At 37.9% G+C, this 18,829-nt stretch overlaps 1 protein-coding gene across 3 annotated transcripts in view; it reads left to right on the top strand.

The window, feature by feature from the left end:
- STAU2 (staufen double-stranded RNA binding protein 2) overlaps window positions 1–18,829 on the top strand; it is a gene marked incomplete at both ends in the record, with an annotated part of 144,673 nt that overhangs the window by 48,521 nt on the left and 77,323 nt on the right. For all 3 annotated transcript variants that reach the window (XM_079533813.1, XM_079533814.1, XM_079533815.1), the window contains 2 exons: window positions 3,649–3,709; window positions 16,966–17,273. In XM_079533813.1, coding sequence (XP_079389939.1) covers window positions 3,649–3,709; window positions 16,966–17,273 — 369 coding nt within the window. The remainder of the gene's footprint in view (window positions 1–3,648; window positions 3,710–16,965; window positions 17,274–18,829) is intronic.

Below are 18,829 nucleotides of genomic sequence, written 5' to 3' on the forward strand. Positions count from 1 at the left end.
AACCTTAAACTTGTGCACTGTGCTGGGTTGCATGTCAGAGATCAGCCTTCATTTCAAGGCAGCAGGCAGTATAAGTTTAGTAAGGGCAATACAGAACAGAAATGTAGTTTCAGAAGGAAGTTGTATGCAAAATTGTACATGTAATTTGTGTTCATATTTCTGCTTACAAATATTCCTCTTTTATACTGCTATAGGTACAATGAGAGGACACCTCTTCTGGAATAGGGAAGAATGTTGTCATTAATTTTCATACATAAAGTACTCACTGCTGTTTGTCTTCCCATTGAATATATTCTAGAATAATTCTAGGAGTAGCACTCCTGGCCCATCTTGACTTCGTTGATTAAAGGTTTTGTAATCAAAGTAGGTGTTAAAGTTTTACTTTTTGTGTCCTGACAAGATCAGAGCAAGGCATCTGGCTAAGCTGTGGACTCTGGACGGCTTCTGTCATACACACACACACACACACACACACGGTTCCTCCATGTGTATATTTTGATCACAGCTTAAATGTTTGCTGTGGCTGCATAAGCCAACTGTTGACTCAGGTCAACAGAATGTTCTGCTGGGCATTTATAGGGACCAAATGATAAATCTGTTTGTAGTGCTGTTGAGTGGTTACGGAAGGGGTGATGCTGCTTTCTTTTCGTGCATTCTATGCATTGTCCAAAAAAAAAAAGAAAAAAAAAAAGAAAAGACAGTAAAACAAGTGTAATTACATATTTGCAGAAATAGAGATCTTAGAATTGGGGTAAAGCACAGAAGCCTGATATTATTTTGAACATAATGATCAAATATGATACTGTATACACAAAATGTGCACTACTCAAGATTTGTGAAATGGGTGCATTCAAGATAATCTTTTTTTTTATAGCTTTGTTGGGCTAAAGGACATAAAATATTTTTAGAGCATCTGAATTGATTTTCTGTATATGGCAAACTGACCATGTAAAGCACATAAACACGATATTTAGTATAGATTTTAAAAAAAACAAACGGTTCTCAAACTGAACAAGTGCTCTACACATAGAGCAGGAGAGACAGTAGTACCGTCTGGGTTTGGGACTCTTATTACCAGATCAAAATACTGTGGACACATAAAACAAAGAGTTAGTGCAGTAATTTATTTATTTATTTATTTATTTCCAGAGTTCATTGGAACTCTGTTTCATTGTTTAAATCTGGAGTGTCAGACTGTTTCTTTTGACAAGCGTTCTCATGGTATCTGTACACAGTATGAGTGAAATATAGCCTTCTGATTGATCTGAAGGATGCTTTAATTCAGCACTAAAAATTGTAGCATTCTTGCTTGAGGAGTCAACACTAACTGGGACCCACTCAGATAATCTCCTCAATCAAGACATGTCTGGTGCTGGAGAAGAAGGAAAATAGCTGTTAGAGCTCTACCAATTTGACCATTGTAAAATTCCTTCCGTATAAATTGCACTGTAAAGATGTGCCATTAGAAGATTTTTGCTTGTTTCTTTGCATGCCAAGTGGAGCCCAATGCATATTAGCTAGACCAAGTTGGCCTCTGAATGGAGAATTTTCACTGTTTTTCACTGATTTTCACATTGGTAGTATAAGTGCAGAGCACTGAGATAGTGCCCTGGGAGATTTTTTGTAGCTACCAAAATTATATTCTACAGGTGAGAATGGAAAGTAATGCTTTCACTTTTTCATTTTTTCGCCTTTTCGTTTCGTATTGCCATCTTTCTTCTCTTAGAAGAAAACTGGAGTATGTTACATCTGTGTGAGACAGTAGCACTAAGAATAATTTATGGACAGTTGAATTCTTGTTAAATTCTCCATCATGATGAAAATAATAAACAGCAAAAGAGGGGAATGGGAAGAGTGTTAGAACTTTATTCATCTTGTAGCAGTGCATTTGGGAGAGTTTGCAGTCATGTTTTTATGGATTCATGCTAAAACCATGCTGTTGTAACAGCACATACACATACAAACATATTTGCAGATTCAGAGTGTGTATTCTTTTGAAGAACCGTCTTTTCTCTGGATATACTTATAATATTTTTATTCATTCTATGAATAAAATAAGTTAAGTGAAATTAAGTTTGTGGAATTGTGTATCCAGTTTGAGAGACATCTGTCTCTAAGACCTGCCACAGAATCATAGAATCATCTGAGTTGGAAGAGACACTTAAAGGTCATCTTGTCCAACTCCCTTGCACTGAGCAGGGACACCTACAGCTACATCAAGTTGCTCCAAGGCCTGTCCAGCCTGACCTTGAATGTCTCCAGGGACAGGACATCCACCACCTCTCTGGATAACATGTTCCAGTGTTTCACTACCCTTATCCTAAAAAACTTTTTTCTTATCCAGTCTAAATCTCCCCTCTTTTAGTTTTGAAACCATTTTCCCTTGTTGTGTCACAACAGACCCTGCTGAAGTCTGTCCCCTTCCTTCTTGCAGCCCCCCCTTTAGATACTGAAACACTGCTATCAGGTCTCTCCAGGGCCTTCTCTTCTCCAGGCTGAACAGCCCCAGCTCTCTCAGCCTGTCCCCACAGGGGAGATGTTCCATCCTTTTGATCATTTTTGTGTCCCTTGTCTGGATATTCTCCAGCAGGTCCATGTCTTTCCTGTGCTGAGGACTCCACATCTGGATGCAGTACTCCAAGTGAGGTCTCACCAGCACAGAAGGGCAGGATTACTTTCCTCGACCTGCTGGCTATACTTCTTTTTGTGCAGCTCAGCATATGGTTGGCTTTCTGGGATGCAAGGTCACTTTGCTGGCTCATATTTAGCTTGCCATACACCAGTACCCCCAAGTCCTTTTTGGCAGGACTGTGCTCCATCCTTGCATCCCTCAGCTTGTACTGATAGTGAGGATTTTCTGCCTGTGTTTGCATCTCAGTGAAATTTGAAAAGGATCATTTGTGTCACATTAATTGATCTGACAGTCAATAGCTCACAGTTCATGAGGACATTTCTCTACATTTACACATAAATCTAGAATACTGACACTTCATTTACTTTGTAGATTTCAGGAATTGTTTTATTCTGAACATCTTACGTTAATTGCTTCCTTTTCCTGTATCACATAATACCCAGTGTTATGCATAACCAGTTCTATGATTCTATGATTGATAATCCCTGTGAAGACCATTACCTTCCTCAAAACCCCTATGTATTGGAAAAAAAAAATCACAGGAATCTGTTTTGGTTTTATTTATGTAACTAAGTGGATTCCTAGCAAGTAGATATTTTAAAATTACACTCAAATACTTTGCATTATTTATGCATTCTTTCATAAGCAGATATTAGGATCTTCTTGTTTTAGAATGTAGTTTCTCTGTAGTCTGTGTATATTTTCAGTTGAGAGCTGCTTTTAACATTTAATTTTAAGTCTGATTTGGTAACATTGAGTAGAGCCTAATCCTTGGAGAAATATTTATATTTCAGTGTTAGGCAGTAGTTATTAATGTTTATTCATGAAGGGTACATTCCTTAAATAACCTGCTTTAGACCAAAAGTAAAATATGTTAGCAAAGATGTGTGAGCAGAGGTGGCAATCCCAAGTCACCCTTTTTTGAATTTTTCAATTGAATTTATAAATATGATTGTGCTGTTTAAGTAGTAGTTTAATCTTTACTTATTTGTCTCTTTCTTTTGTCTCTGTTTCAGCTTGGAGAAAACAAGAGTTGGAACGGACAGAATGTTGGGTTTACTGAGCCAACAAGTAGCAGTAAGTATAGTTTCCTACATTCGTATTTATTCTTGGTTCTTTTAGTCTCTGTAGGATTTAGATTATTCAAGCCAACTGAAATGTTTTCTCTAGATTTGCAATTTGATCACTTAAGTCTGAAGTATCCTGTGTGTGAATATAGATGTAAATAAATGCAGGAACAAGATGATTTTCACTTACCCTTATTTTCAACATTTTTTATTTGCTCATTTAATAAAATCAGCTATGATTTTATTAAACCATTGAGTCTTGCAGGTTGTTGGGGAATTAAAGAAGTATCTGGATTGCGGGGTCAGTACCGCATTCCAGCAAGGCTGCACGTATCTTATGCATCTTCTTCTTCTCCAAGGGTGGAGATGTCACAGCTTCTCAGAACAACGTATAATTTTCCTCACACTGATTTATTTATTCATGTGTTTTTTATTTTTATCCAGTTGGAATATCTGTTTGTTTATGATGATCATTTCCTGTTTAGCTGCTACCTTCCCTCTGTGAAGTGCCCAACTCCATCATTTTGACAAACTTTTCTTAGGTATTGGAAAGCTACTATTAGATCTCACAAAGATACCACTATCCTGCAAGCAGTTTTTCATCATTTAAAATTAAATTTCCTAGACTCTAAGATCCCAGCTTGTCTACAACGATGCTGTGGGATATTGTGTCAAAGCCTTGCTAAAATCAAGGCAAATTACATCCATAGTTCTCATTTTATTCATAAATCCAATTTTTCTATCATAAAAGAAAATCAGGTTGTTCCTGTCAGATTTTTCCCAACAACTTTTTTTCTCCTGTGTGTGTCTGTAATGGCTTTTAGAAGACTTCCTGCGTGAGGAAGTCCCTTTTAGTCCCTGGCCTAGGGACTAAAGTAAGGCTGACCAGCTTGCCTTTTTTCATAAAGATGATGAGGTTTTTCTCTAGTTGTTGGAGACTTCCCCTGATCTGCGTGGCTCTTCAAGGATGACAGATAGTGGCCACAAAAGACAAAAAATTGTTCATTTGGAACCCACAGATATATCTCATTTGGTCCAGTGGACTTCTATGGATTGAAATTTTCTCTAGAAATCACATCAGCTTCCACTTCTAGAGGTTTCTGTCTTCCTCCTTGAGACCTGTCTATGCACCCAAAGACATGGGAGACCTTGCTGGTGAAGACCAGCTTCAGTTTCACTTCAGACACTACAGTTGTTAACAAATAGGACAAGCCTGTAGGTCTTTCTGATAGATTAAGCTGGTAAAGGATCGCTTCTGTTCCACTCTTATGGGGCCCCAGCTGCTTAAAAAAGTCACAGACATGCTGGAGCAGGTCCAGAGGAGGCCACAAGGAAGATTAGAGGTCTGAATGTACCTCTCCAACAAAGACAGGGTGAGAGGTTGAAGTTGCTCAGCTGAGAGAAGTGAAAGCTCCAGGGAGACTGTAGAGCAGCCTTCCAGTACCTAAAGGGAATCACAGGAAAGATGGGGAGAGATTCTTTTATCAGGGAATGCAGAGATAGGATGAAGGGTAATGGTTTTGAACTGGAGGTGGGTAGGTTTAAGTTAGATACAAGAAAGAAATTCTTCACTGTGGGGGTAGTGACAGGGTCTCTCAGGACAGGTCTCTGAGAGAAGCTGTTGAATCTCTGGACATGTGCAAGGCCAGGCTGGATGGGGCTTTGGTCTGGTCCCTGGTGTAGTGGGACTTGTCCCTTCCCTTCGTAGGAGCTGGAACTAGATGATCTGTAAGTTCCCTACCAACCCAAACCATCCCATTTTTCTATGATTTTTCCCAGCTCTGGACTTGGTGTAGTGTGGAAAAGGTCAAATTCACTTTTCCATGAGTACCTAATTCTTCTTTAGAACCATGTTGATTTTTGAACCTCATAAGAGTCTCAAATGTCATCTCTAAACTATGAATTGTAATAGAGGTGAAAGTATATTAGCTGTCTTTTTTTTTTTCTTTCTATTACACATTTGAATTTGACATCTGACTTAGTCCTAAATGTAGTTTTTAAGAGAATTCAGTAGTCTTCAAGTATATATGGAGTCCTCTCAGTTGCTGGACCTGGGGAAGAATTGAGGAATAATTTGTGCTTCAATTTACCCCAAAGTCTTGCCAGTGTTTCTAGTGACCTTGGTTCAACATATGCCATTGTTTTTTCCTTGAAATGGAGGATGTTACAGGATCTAAGACTTATTTTTAATTGCTTCCTTCAAGCCCTGTCTTGAAGGAAGTCCTTACCAGTACTAGATTATTGCTGTTTGTATTGTTAAAATCTGTAGGGACATGGCCCATTATCATCTACAAATGTTAACATCTTCAAATGTTAACATATTGAAGTTTAGGACAGCAAAATAAGACCTCAAGCTTTTCTCTGTTATCCTCACCATGCCTTGTAGAAAAGATATGTACAGATAATAGGATGACCATCTACTACCATCTAATACACCAACAAGAAAATATGATGCTTTCCAGGCTTTACCTGGTAAGAGTACTTTGTTGAACATACAAGTAAAGCCAAATCTAGAAGGTGAAGGCAAACTCATTCAACAGGAAACAGGATCAGCAATCGTTGTGTTGTAAACCTGTGGTAACCAAAGGACTCTTTTTCTTGCATTGGCACAGACGTATTTTCAGATACCACAGTCTGTAGTACAGAACAGGTTTACAGTCTAGATTGCATTTCTAATGCATGGAAGACATTCTTAGATGGTCTCATTTTCATTCTTATGATACCCAAGTAAATTGGAAATCAAATGAGGGGTACTAAATATGTCAGTAGCCATCATCTTTTTTTTCTGACAGTGCTATTCAGACACCATTGTGCTTAATCCCCTGAGTCCTTTACTCCCTTTTCTAGTCTAGAGGACTCATTCATGCTAACTAGCTGACTACAGTGTATCGTTTTTGTTTTCAGAGGGGCTGTGCTGTCATTTGATGGAATAGGAAGGGTTTGAATATGTATGCAGTATTCACTTGATGTTTGCATTTGTTGTAATCCTAAAATTTAATTTTAAGCGGTCTTGAAAACCTAGGATAGGCTCTAAGATCACTGCATCTACCACTTGGCATCTCCTATTTGGATTTCTAATAATTTTATTCTAGGAAGGTTACTGTATCCTGTTAGCCCAGCATATTATTCATCAGTTTCCTTTCACAGAATCACAGAATCACAGAATCACAGAATTGTAGGGGTTGGAAGGGACCTCCAGAGATCATCGAGTCCAACCCCCCTGCCAAAGCAGGTTCCCTACAGCAGGTCGCACAGGTAGGCATCCAGGCAGGTCTTGAACATCTCCAGAGAAGGAGACTCCACCACCTCCCTGGGCAGCCTGTTCCAGTGCTCCGTCACCCTCACTGTAAAGAAGTTCTTGCGCATGTTTGTGCGGAACTTCCTATGCTGCAGTTTCCAGCCGTTTCCCCTTGTCCTGTCTCCACTCACCACTGAGAACAGCCTGGCCTCGCCATTCTGCCCCCCACACCTTAGATATTTATAGACCTGGATCAGGTCCCCTCTCAGTCTTCTCTTCCCAAGGCTGAACAGACCCAGTTCACTCAGCCTTTCCTCATAGGAGAGATGCTCCAGGCCCTTCACCATCTTTGTGGCCCTCCGCTGGACTCTTTCCAAGAGATCCTTGTCTTTTTTGTACTGGGGAGCCCAGAACTGGACGCAGTACTCCAGATGAGGCCTCACCAGGGCAGAGTAGAGGGGGAGGATCACCTCCCTCGACCTGCTGGACACGCTCTTTTTAATGCACCCCAGTAAGCCATTGGCCTTTTTGGCTACAAGGGCACACTGCTGGCTCATGGCCAACCTGTCATCCACCAGGACACCCAGGTCCCTTTCCGCAGAGCTCCCCTCCAGCAGGTATTCAGGTCACAGGCTCACAGGCAGCAGGTCACAGGCAGGTACTCTTTCTTTGTGTACATAATGCACTAAATTTTAATATAAAACTATGTGAAATAAAACCGGAATAGTAAAGTGAAGTTGTACGTTGTAGTACAACAGAAACAAAAAAAGCGGAGTTGAAGAGCAGATTCCATTGTGCTTTTATTATGTAGTTTGTTTTGGCTGAGAAATACCCTTCAGTCTATCCTCCTACATACTTGATGCGTTTTTAGTATTTCCTGTTACATGTCCTTGAAATTTCTCCTGTTCCCCTACCTCATGTGCTTTTGTAGCTACCGTTGCAGCAGACTTCATTTCTGTTCCTCCTACTCATTGGCAAAGCTTCTTCCCACTGATTTACTTCTTTACCTTTCATCTTCATTTCACAATCCCAAAGATGACTTGAGACAAGAATCTGTTTGTTCTTTGCTTGGAAGATCTCAGACATCTTCCACACGTGGAATAACAGAGACATGAGTGAGATTTTTCCATGATGCTCCTGAAAGTGATGTTGAAGCCAGTATTCTTTGAGCACAACACAAATATTTGCAGCCCATGTAGAAGATGTTTACTGTTAACAGGATGCTCATTTATTTCTTAGGATTTGACTTAAGCAAGTACTCACAAAAACAAAATGTGAAACAAATAAACAGTCCTAATGCAAACTGTTGTCTCTTGGGAACATTCAGCTTTTGGTTTTGTTTTTCTGGATAGGGATAATCATACATGTCATACAGCATGTGTTCTAGGAGAAGCTGTAGATGAGGCATAAAATATTGCAAAATTAAGAACATAACTGTATAAAACTCAAAGGAAAAAATAATTTGAGGTTTCTTTATATTTCTAAAAAGGAAAAAAAAAATTGCTTTCATAATTTTTCTTTTTTGTCCTACCCTCAGTTTTCATAGACTAGATTTCCTTTATCTATTTCCAGAAATGTTGGTCTCCACAAAATAAATATCAAAAAACTAATGATAAAACAATTACATTCAGAACAAGCCTACCTCTCAGTAAAGGACAGGCTTTTTGTTTTTACTGCCTAACATTTTATTACTAAGGATTCCTGTGTGACTTTACAATCTTTGTTCTTCAAAGTACATCTGCTCCTGCTGTTTGTTCACCACCTGAAATCATAATCATTTGTTTGTGACATCACAGTTAGTCACTGTGAAGATGGTTAGATTGTCACTAACAGATGACAATGATTTCAGATGGTAAATGAGCAGCAGGAACAGATGATCTCCTAAGGAACAAAGATACATGATCTCTTGCAATTGTTCTCAGTAGAAAACAAGCTGTGAGAGAACAAAAGCAATTAGATATTCAGAAGTTTCTTAAATCTGTAATGAGAAATTTCAGCATTTGTCCATTAATGTAAACCCTAACTGTATGGTTACATTCAAATTTGTATTTAGAAATCTCAGGGGGTTTTTTTGGGGGGTGGGTAGGGGGATGGAGGTGGAGAAATAGGAGCACAATAAATAAGTTATCAACTTTTATAAGGGAGTATTTTCACTTTGGAGGAAATAAAAATTATGTGAACTACATAGTTCTGGCACTTGATGGTTTTATAAAAACTTTTAAAAACAGTCCTCTGTATGCTTATTTTCCAGCTGGGGATTTTGATGAAGACTTACAGTAGTTAATTTAATACCTCTGTATTTCTGTGAACAGTAACAGAAATGTACAATTTGGGTGTAAAGTTTTTATTTTATACTTCAGACATTTTAAAATGAAGTTTATCTGTGTTATATTTTGCTGAAACATTTAATTCCTTCTGGGGTATTTCAGAGGTGATTTCCAGTGCATTGTATGCATTTTTACTCAGTACTAAGTACTGTTGTTTCTGGAAGGATTCAAATCAGTGTGTCTGTATGTGATATGGGATTTGGGCACAACTGAGGTGTGCGAGACTGTTGGTCCTCCTCCATTCCCCACGTGTCCTTCCTTTTGAGATGCTTGGTTAGGTAATAAAAATAATACAAGTTTTGCGTCTTCAGATGTGATGCCATCACTGCTGAGTATAGATGTATATTTCTAGCATACCTATTGTTTTAAACACGCATCCAGAAAGTTGAGAGGCTTACAATGTAGGTTCAGTTTCCTTCTTCACTAGGAGAGTACTCACGAGGTACAGAGTAATCTGGGTAATGGAAACCTCTGTGTGGAGATGTGTATCTAATAATCACTATGATCTGCCAACAGAGATTCAAGGATCAGATATTGTCAAAATGCAATAAATCCACAGAGAAAGTATGATCTAAAGCAATCATGACGTTGTGCTATTGATTATCTGTTGATTAAAACATTTGTAAGTGAAGGTGCAGTCATGTATTGTAGTGGTTTGCACAAAATACCTTCTGTGTATTTTAGGTACAGGTTAAACAAAAATGTTGCAAGCAACCTCTTCCTTGGTTCTTGAATAGCATAGATTAAGTGTAAATGAGAAACATACACTTGGGCTGTGAGAGCAATGGTTTAAATGTTCTGAGGCTGAGAAAAAAAACAAGTCTTAGCTTTTTTAGGAGATTGCTTAACCACAAAGCCTGTAATGTATAAATGGGTAAGAGAGAACTGCCATCATGACAGTAGATAGCCAGCTGTCTGGGTAGTTAATTTCAGAGAAATTCAGCTTTTGCTTTTCCAAGTCTTCTAAATTTCCTATATGAATTATATTTGTTCATAGTTGCTCGTCCATTCCTTTGAAAAAAACTGAGTGGGAAATATCAGCGCAAAGCTCCTTCTTGATGTTAACTCTCAAATTCAGATTTAAGAATCTAATTCTGAAAATGATCTGCACTTAATCTTCTTTGTTCAGCCAAGCAAACTGAGCAGTATCCCTCAGTTAACCTCAGTACTGCATTTCTGTAAATACTTTCACTTTTGTCCTTTTCCCATCCCCACCCTTTTTCTCACCTGGAACCCACCAGCTACACTGCCATTAGTCTGCAGTAATATTTTCCTTAAAGATCTTGAACTGAGGCGTTCTTGCTGTCAGAACCAAGACTTAATTTTCCATTCTCCCCTCCATCCTCTTTACTTACATCAAACATCTTAGCCCTATGACTTCCACTCCCCCACGGTTTTCTCCTCCTCTGATTTCATCTTCACTCATACCTATGCTGTGTTTGTTGATGTCCCCCTTGACCTTCTTAGCTTCAGCAGCCTCTCTATCCTTGTCTTTCAGACTTGCTCATTCTTTCATCTCTTCTATATACAGGTCATGCTTTTGTTTTCATCATCACAGTTCTTATTCCCTTCTTAATCTGTTAATGAATAGTCTTGCCTAAACAGGTCACTGTCTGGTTGTACTTAGGCACTCTCCTAATTACTTCACACTCTCAAAGATCACTTTTTTGCTGCTTTTACAAGCACCATGATCTGTCAGCACTCTAGCTTCATTTACTAATAGGAATAGTATCTTTCTGCATTTATATTGGTTCTTTTACTTCATCTAGATTGTAGATTGCATGGGACGCCATTATATTGTTAGATCCTTACTGTGCAGAAATTATAATGTAGAAATAATAGTGTAGGTGTTTTGCTTATGTCTTTTTCATATTATATCTGTAGAAATTTCCCATTACAAAGATTTATAAGGTCTTATTTTTAACAAAACTGTATGTTCCCATGATCTTCCAGAGTAAAGCTGTGAAATGTTTCAAAGGACTTTTCTCACTAGAATTTAACATCAGTTATTATATAAAATATATACAGTTTAAGTCTCCTGTGATACTACAGTTTCAAATTGGGTGTACTGAAAGAGTTTCAGTAAAATCAGTCAATCAATCTGTTTGTCTGTCTGTCTGTCTATCAAGACCTAACCTCATGAAGAACAAAATAGTTTTTACTTAAATGTCATGGTTATTTTAAGGTTAAGTAAGCTAGAATTTTAACAAGTGTCTTTATATAACATCAGTTTGTTTAAGGTCGTGTAGACGAGATCATTGATGGAAGGACATTGTGTAATGACAAAACATTTTTTCTCATCTGAATATTGCAGTAGCTGGTGACTTAGAAATACCGCAGATAGTTGTGGTAAGTAGATAATGATTGAATCCTGGCTTTTCCAGCCAAGACTGTGTGTAGACTGTTACTGAAAACATAATGGACATACTATTTGCCTATTCACTTGTTTGACTGATGTTTTCTGAGTTCCTGCTGAGGTAATAAAATTGGAAAATATTTCAGTATATAAATAGGCTTTTTTACAACGAGTGAAGTATGAAAAGATAACTACTTTTTATGATAGTATTTATATTTTTCAGTCTTGTTATTGAAATAATTATTTATATAAATTCTCTTTTTTTGCTCCCAGTGAATTTGTAATGGACTATAAGACGAAACATGCCAGTTCTGTGGAAGAATTGTAGCAAGTGAAAATTCTCCATGTGTCTTAAGATTTTGTCCATTTTAACTTACATAATAATGAAATCAGAGTTGCATTTGGGTCTAATTTTTCTTACTTAATATCTTAGTTCAAAATTTTGCAACATATTTTCAGCAGTGCAGTAGAAGGCTTTATTCAATCTGAATATGGGTAGCATACAGTGAAACAAAGTTGGATGGTTATTGATTGAGTTTTTTATTTAGTCTCAAGAAATACTGATAATATCTGTGAACAATCTTTTTTTTTTTTTATATCCATTGATGAGTTATTTTCAGAGTTATTTCAGAGATAATGGCTTTAAACAATTTATGAGCAAGTCAAATACTGAATTATATATCCTGTTCATTTTGTGTCACTAGACAAGACATGTAAGTACGACTACATGTTTGTATCCCATTCCAGTGGTTGTAGCGCAAAGAAGAGCATATGCTCTACAGGAATGTCAGGGGAAGCCATACACCAGCTACAGGACTCCTGACACACCAACAAGTGTAACTTTTCTGTTGGATTATGGGAGCCCAGATAGAAAATTGTGGTTTGGTTTTGGTTTAGACCAACTATACTGAGTTTCCTTGAAACAGTCTATGAATGGCCTTGAAAATGGAAAAGTCATGGAGTAGATACTATATAGAAGAGTATCTCTACAGTGTCGATCAGGAAAAAAGAGAAAATCAGCTCTGTTACATATGTGGATTGACAATACAAACCTGATGTTGTAGATCATCTTTTGGAGTTTAACGATAAAATCAAAATCTTAGCTTTTCATATTTTCCTGACAGAAATAGAAAACTGAAAATGGGACACCAGTGTTACTGGTATAGACACTTCAGAGTTGCAGGCAATACTGTCATCATTGTGAACCTTTCTCAGCTTAGAAGGCCCACTGTTAAGGGGTAACTTGTCTCTGTTCCTATATCCAGTAAATTCTATTTTACAGTCTAGTTACATTTTTGCTTATGTGGAGTGAAGGTCCAAAGCCATTCTCTGGTGGCAGCCCATTTGCAGAAAAGTCCCCTGGAGCCCTCTGGCAGGGAGACCCTGTAGACGAAGGATTAGGGTTAAAAATAGCACCACTTCAACAGATCTTTTGAAGACTGCCACTGCTGCTGCTATAAAAAGAAGTGGAATCAAAGTACGGAGATGCACTTCAAGGGACAGACTCACGAAGCCATTTTGCATCACACATTTACATTGGAGTCTAAATTGTGTTGCAGCTGTGACAGCAAAAGTAGACGATAGATGATGAGATTTATTCTTAGTTGAGAGAGGTCTTTGGTTTGGAGTTTTCAGAGACTATAGAAGCTTGTAAGAGACTGCTAGCAATTACTGCCAAGGATGAGTAAGACATGTTTTTCAAATATTAGTGATTACACTGCATCTCTTGCTTGGATGTTTTGGTAACACATTTGCCCACAGGTTTAAATAATATAAATGGAAATTATTTTAACATGTTTCATGAATGTACCTCGTAGTTATGGCCAGCAGAAGGTGCAGTGTTGGTCTAAGTGGTAGAATTACAGTTCCTGTGACTTACTAGTTGTGATGTTACCTTTGAAGTATGACAAAGTCAGTATGGGATAACTGTTTAGCAGAGACATAAAAATCATTTTTTTTTCTGGGGGGGAGGAGGGAAAGACTAGCAGATATATGAAAGTATTCACCTAGAAGTGTTCTACTGCAACACAAGGAAGTGTTAGAGCAAAAGATTTCTTTGTCCCATATTTTTTATTAAAGTGCTTGTTTGAAGACTAATTACGAGAATTCCTGGAGAAATTTGGTCTGACTCTTATTCCTCTATTGATGTCATACTCCTTGTTTTGTGATAGCATAGTTACTGCAGTAACTAAGTTGTTATTATATATCCTTGAAGGATTCAACAGAGTTTAAGTAAGCAGACAACAGAGGCATGATATTAAAAAAAAACAACTTCCTCAATAATATGTTACAAATACATAATGAGTTCCAAAAAAACCCTCCATGCTTGATAGACGTTTTCAAAGAGAGCAAATTTTATTGGATTTTACAGCAAGTTTCTAAGAAGCTTCATGAAACATGGGCCCTGAATATAAAATCTTAATTGCTTGCAACTATATTAATGTAATGGCTATATTGTAATGGAATATTACATTACTTTGTTTCCAGAAATAATCAATGACTGTAATATAATATCTGCTCTCTGAGCCAATGTATGATTTAAATTAATTATTGCTTATAAAGCACTTTGAAGTCTGTAGCTGAAAGGTGTTGCATAAGTGTAGAAGTACTATTATTAATTTAACATCACCATTAGAGTAAAGGCAGTGCTTTAGATGCATTTGCTATACTTTGCTCAATATCTTTTTATTCATCATATGCTGCATATTAGTTATTTTAACATTTAGAGAGCTTAGTAATCTGGAAGTATTCCAAACCATTGTTCCAGACAGCAGTTAGACATTTGGGTGGATCATGTAAAAACAGTGAGATGGCTGAGAAAGCATGTAAAATGTTTGTTTTAAGTAATATTACATCAATGGAACAGACATCTGCTGTACTGGATTTGGTTTTAAATGTCTTGAAACTTTTTTTTTTTTTTTCATGTTGCATGATCTTTATTTTCTGGAGAACTAATGCATTATTTTTAAAGTATGTTATTATAGACTCTGTTCAATTTTGATTTTCATTTCTCAAGTATGTGTTGAAAATCAGACATACAGTGGGCCAGGTCTTAGGATGGACCAAACACCCCGTCACTCAGTGTCCTTGTGTTTGCTTTTGAAACCTGACTTCACCTACCTGAATCTATGTGTATCCTTTTTAATTTCATTCATACTATCTCTTGTATAAAACTATATATAAGTGTGATCAGTGATAAGCCTTGGAGGCTGTAGCCTCAGAAAAAGGGTATATTACCACTCTATTACACGATGATTATGCACTATAGAATAATAATGGGTGTTTACACAGCTGCTGTTCTCTGCAAGGTTATATTCTACCTTGTCTCAGATGGAGAGAAAGACACTTTGGAGACCCCGTCCTCCATCCTTCCCAAGTAGTACCGTTGTGAATTTGTTCTTAGCTTTGGATTTCAGTGCAAGATCACCCTTGTTCTTAGGGCTCCTCAGCCCCACACAGGCAGGGCAAGCAGCAGGCATGTGGTACAGGTGCATCCAGCTCTGCCTCGGTGCTGGCACAGTGCTGGGTGCAGCGGCAGCAGCATTTCTCTCTGAAACTGAGATATTCACAAAGCAGAGCTCTATCCTCTGTTTTGCATGTTCTTAAAGTAAAGAGAACAGCCGCGCTCTCCAAACTGGGCTGGCATAACCCCACAGCTAGGTCCTTCACAGAACTTTTCCAGAGCTTTGTGAAGGGTATGAGCTGACTTTCCAACTCTTTGAAATCACTGTTAATTTAAAAGCCAAATGTGTGAGTAAATCGATTAAAAGATTCACCTGTAAGCAATTTGCTGAGTCAGCAGTGAGGAAGTTCAATTTTCACTGTGTGGTTGAAAATGAGAATATTAATCACTGGTAATATTTTTAAAGTCTTTTTGCAGTAGACGTTTCACTTAAGAATACCACTTGGACTTCTTGGAGCAGAATAGTCCTTTGCAGGAAACTGGAAATTATTTCTCTTCTTTGAATTTATTTTTCAGTCTGAGATCACTTTAATATGTATTGCAAGTGAATTAAGCATTGAATGCTTTGGTTTCTCTTGAGATAACTAAGTTAGTTAAAAAATAAGTTTGTCATTTCTAAAATGAAACGCCATGTGGCTTGAATTCACAGATGTTTTTTTCAGGTGTACACTAGAAAATCAATGTGCTGGTATGAAATTAAACATTTCAAGCTCATTTTTCAATTTAATAACAATAAGAAAGAAGCTTTTCTCTTACATCAGCAGACCAGGTACTTGTGCTTCCAACAAATATTTCATTGTGTATAAAATTACCAAACTTTGTCCCTAATTCTGCACATTTTTATACACAAAAATATTATCAAAACTGCTTACGTACATGTTCCTGTTTTTGAGGATGTTTGGGATCAAGATGTTCTCTAAAAATATTAAATATTTTAAATGTGGACCCATTGCTCCTAGTTTAGATGTCACTAGAAATATTTGAATGTTTCCTGCAGTTCACATGAATAAATGTAATTCTGTAATGTTTGCTTTAATTCTTTTTGATATTTATAATGACACATGCATACTTTCTGTGCTCAGTGTGAGCATGGTCCAAGACAACGCAAACTATAGCATGCTGTATATGCAGCTAAATGTTACAAAAATTAAAAAAGATTGAAGGGCAGGCAGTTGCGCAGGAGTCATGAGCACAGGAACGATGTGGCTACAAGGCCATTTAGGATTAATTAAGCCCAGGCTGCTGTGGTAATTCAGCAGATGCTTTAAGCCAGCTCCTGAGGCACTGCAGCTACCTACAAGGAGCCGTCCTGCCCTCCTTTTGTCTCCAACTGCTCGTTCTCATGAGTGTCGCTGCATGGTCTTACAGGTGCTTGTGCTGGCACAGGCAATAGAGCAGCTGGAGAGAACAAACAACATCTGTAGGTGGGAGAGGGAAGAAGGACTTCTGATGGTGATGTGCTGTCACAGGCTAGTTTAGAGTATTTGTCAAACAACAGCCTAAATGACTTTATCAGGTAGGAGGCAGAAGGTTGTACCGAAATAATGATAGTGCTGCTGTTCTGAAGCAGCAGCTGTTCCTCATGGTTTGCAGAACTCGGAACCTTATTTATTCACATTGTGTATTCTGTGCTTGCCACGGTTTTAGAGTCCAGAAGTTTTTAACTACTTAAAAAGGGTGAGGGGAGAGGGGGAGGAAGAAGAGCACTTCAGGTCTGCTTTGCTTCCAAACAGTTAGGTAATTTCATTTACAATTACTGTGGAAAAAAGATACTGCATTTAAGTGCTCACTTTGTATTCTGGTGAAAAGTATGTTAATGAAAATTGTCTACATTCCAAGACTGTTCTAGCGTAATAAGAATGATCTCTGCTTTTACTTTCAGCACCAAAGGGAATACTCCATCTCTCTCCTGATGTTTATCAAGAGATGGAAGCAAGCCGCAACAAATCAGCCCCTGGTACCACTGTAAGCTATTTGTCACCCAAAGAAATGAGCCAGACTTCTAGCTCTTTCTTCAGCATATCTCCTACAACAAATAGCACAGCTACAATTGCCAGGGAACTTCTCATGAATGGAACGTCCCCGACTGCCGAAGCCATAGGTCTAAAAGGAATATCTCCTGCTTCCCCCTGTTCTGCAGTGCAGCCTTCAAAACAGCTGGAGTATTTGGCAAGGATTCAAGGCTTTCAGGTATGGGAGGGGGAAAATGAAGCTCTTCAGCCAGAGTCATAGCATTGCCATCAGGGTTTTACTCTTGCCCTCTTGAATTGGGCATGCATGTAACTTATCTTGTAAAATTAGCTTGTGTTTATGGCAGTTTCTGGGTCCAGGAGATACAGCCCTGCACCAGTATACATTACATACGTCCGTCCTCTTTTTAGTTCCTTCCTTCCATTCACTTTACTACAGCCTGTCTTTCTCTCTGTTGTTTATTCTCTGTAAGGAATTACAGGCTCAGATCATGCTTCTGCTTGAAATTTTTGATCACCTCTTGGCATTCAAAGCTTTACAAACTGCTCTGACATTGGATTCTCATGGACTTGAATCCAGATGACACTAATGCATTCCCTTAACTCTGCATTTGTCCTCTGGGTTGGGTTGTTAAAACTGTGCCTCTGCTTCTCACACTGCACCTGTTAATTGTCACCTGTAGAACAGAGCTTCGATCAGAAGGTGCAGCCTAGGAGCAGGTTTGGTATTAGTGCAGAACAGATTGTTTTTCACATCACTGTCAGTACTAGAGAGTGTAAGATGTCCTATGCTGAGTCAGCATGCTGGTCCTTCAGCACTGATGATCTGTATCCAGCAGTGGCAAACACCATATATTTTGTAGGACAATGAAAGCCTCTTTAGTACATTCAGTCATTTCTGCAGTGTAGAAGATGGAGAATGAGATCCTCTTCCTAAACACCATTACTTGCAAAATTACATGCAAATTTGTATGGTAGCTGATGTTACTATGTTGCACCAGTGAAGGATAGGACCAATTACGTAGAAACATTCTTTTTCCTGTCTCAGAGGCTTTTTTCCTTGTTTTTGTTTGTTTGTTTGCTCCTTTTCAGAGTTGTGAATTTATTTCATTTGAAAAAGTTGGTTTTGTGTGTTCTAGCATATGTCATTTGAACGTGTAAGCAAATTATGGAAATGGAAGGTTTCTGTTAGAATTTTTGCATGCCTGATAATGATATTTTTCATCAAAGCCCATGTAATTTACAAAGTATACAGTTGTTGGAAGTGATTTAAAAGAGGCTGCTAGTATTATGGAAATAGTGTCAGATGTTCTATTGACATAAGCAGCATAGTTAAATAACATCTGCGGACATCGGCTATCACCTGTTGTAGATTTGACCTAACATTGTTTCTGTCTAAAATGTACATTCATTGAGATTTCTATTGGCTTTCATTTTTAAAATGTAATTTTAATTCAATTGTTTGAATTTCTCTTAATAGAAGAAACAATAAAATCTAAGCCTCACAGTATGCATTTAACCTGCTAAGAGGAATTCGGTTTTTCTGAGTTCCATTTGTTACCTGCCTTGCAGTAGAAACAGTTGAATTCTGATGAAAAGAAATTCAATCCCTGATGCTTTCACTGCCTGCTTTCACATCTTGTCAGATTGCTTGTGTCGACTCGCAACGCTTTATTTTCATAGAACCAGTGCACAATTTGTGTTATTGTTTTGATTCCTACTTGCCTGCAGTATGTGGTGATTGTAAAATGATTAGTTGTTTGTCCTGTTTTTTGT

The sequence above is a fragment of the Tetrao urogallus genome (assembly GCF_951394365.1).
Source record: "Tetrao urogallus genome assembly, chromosome: 3".
Lineage (NCBI taxonomy): Eukaryota > Metazoa > Chordata > Aves > Galliformes > Phasianidae > Tetrao > Tetrao urogallus.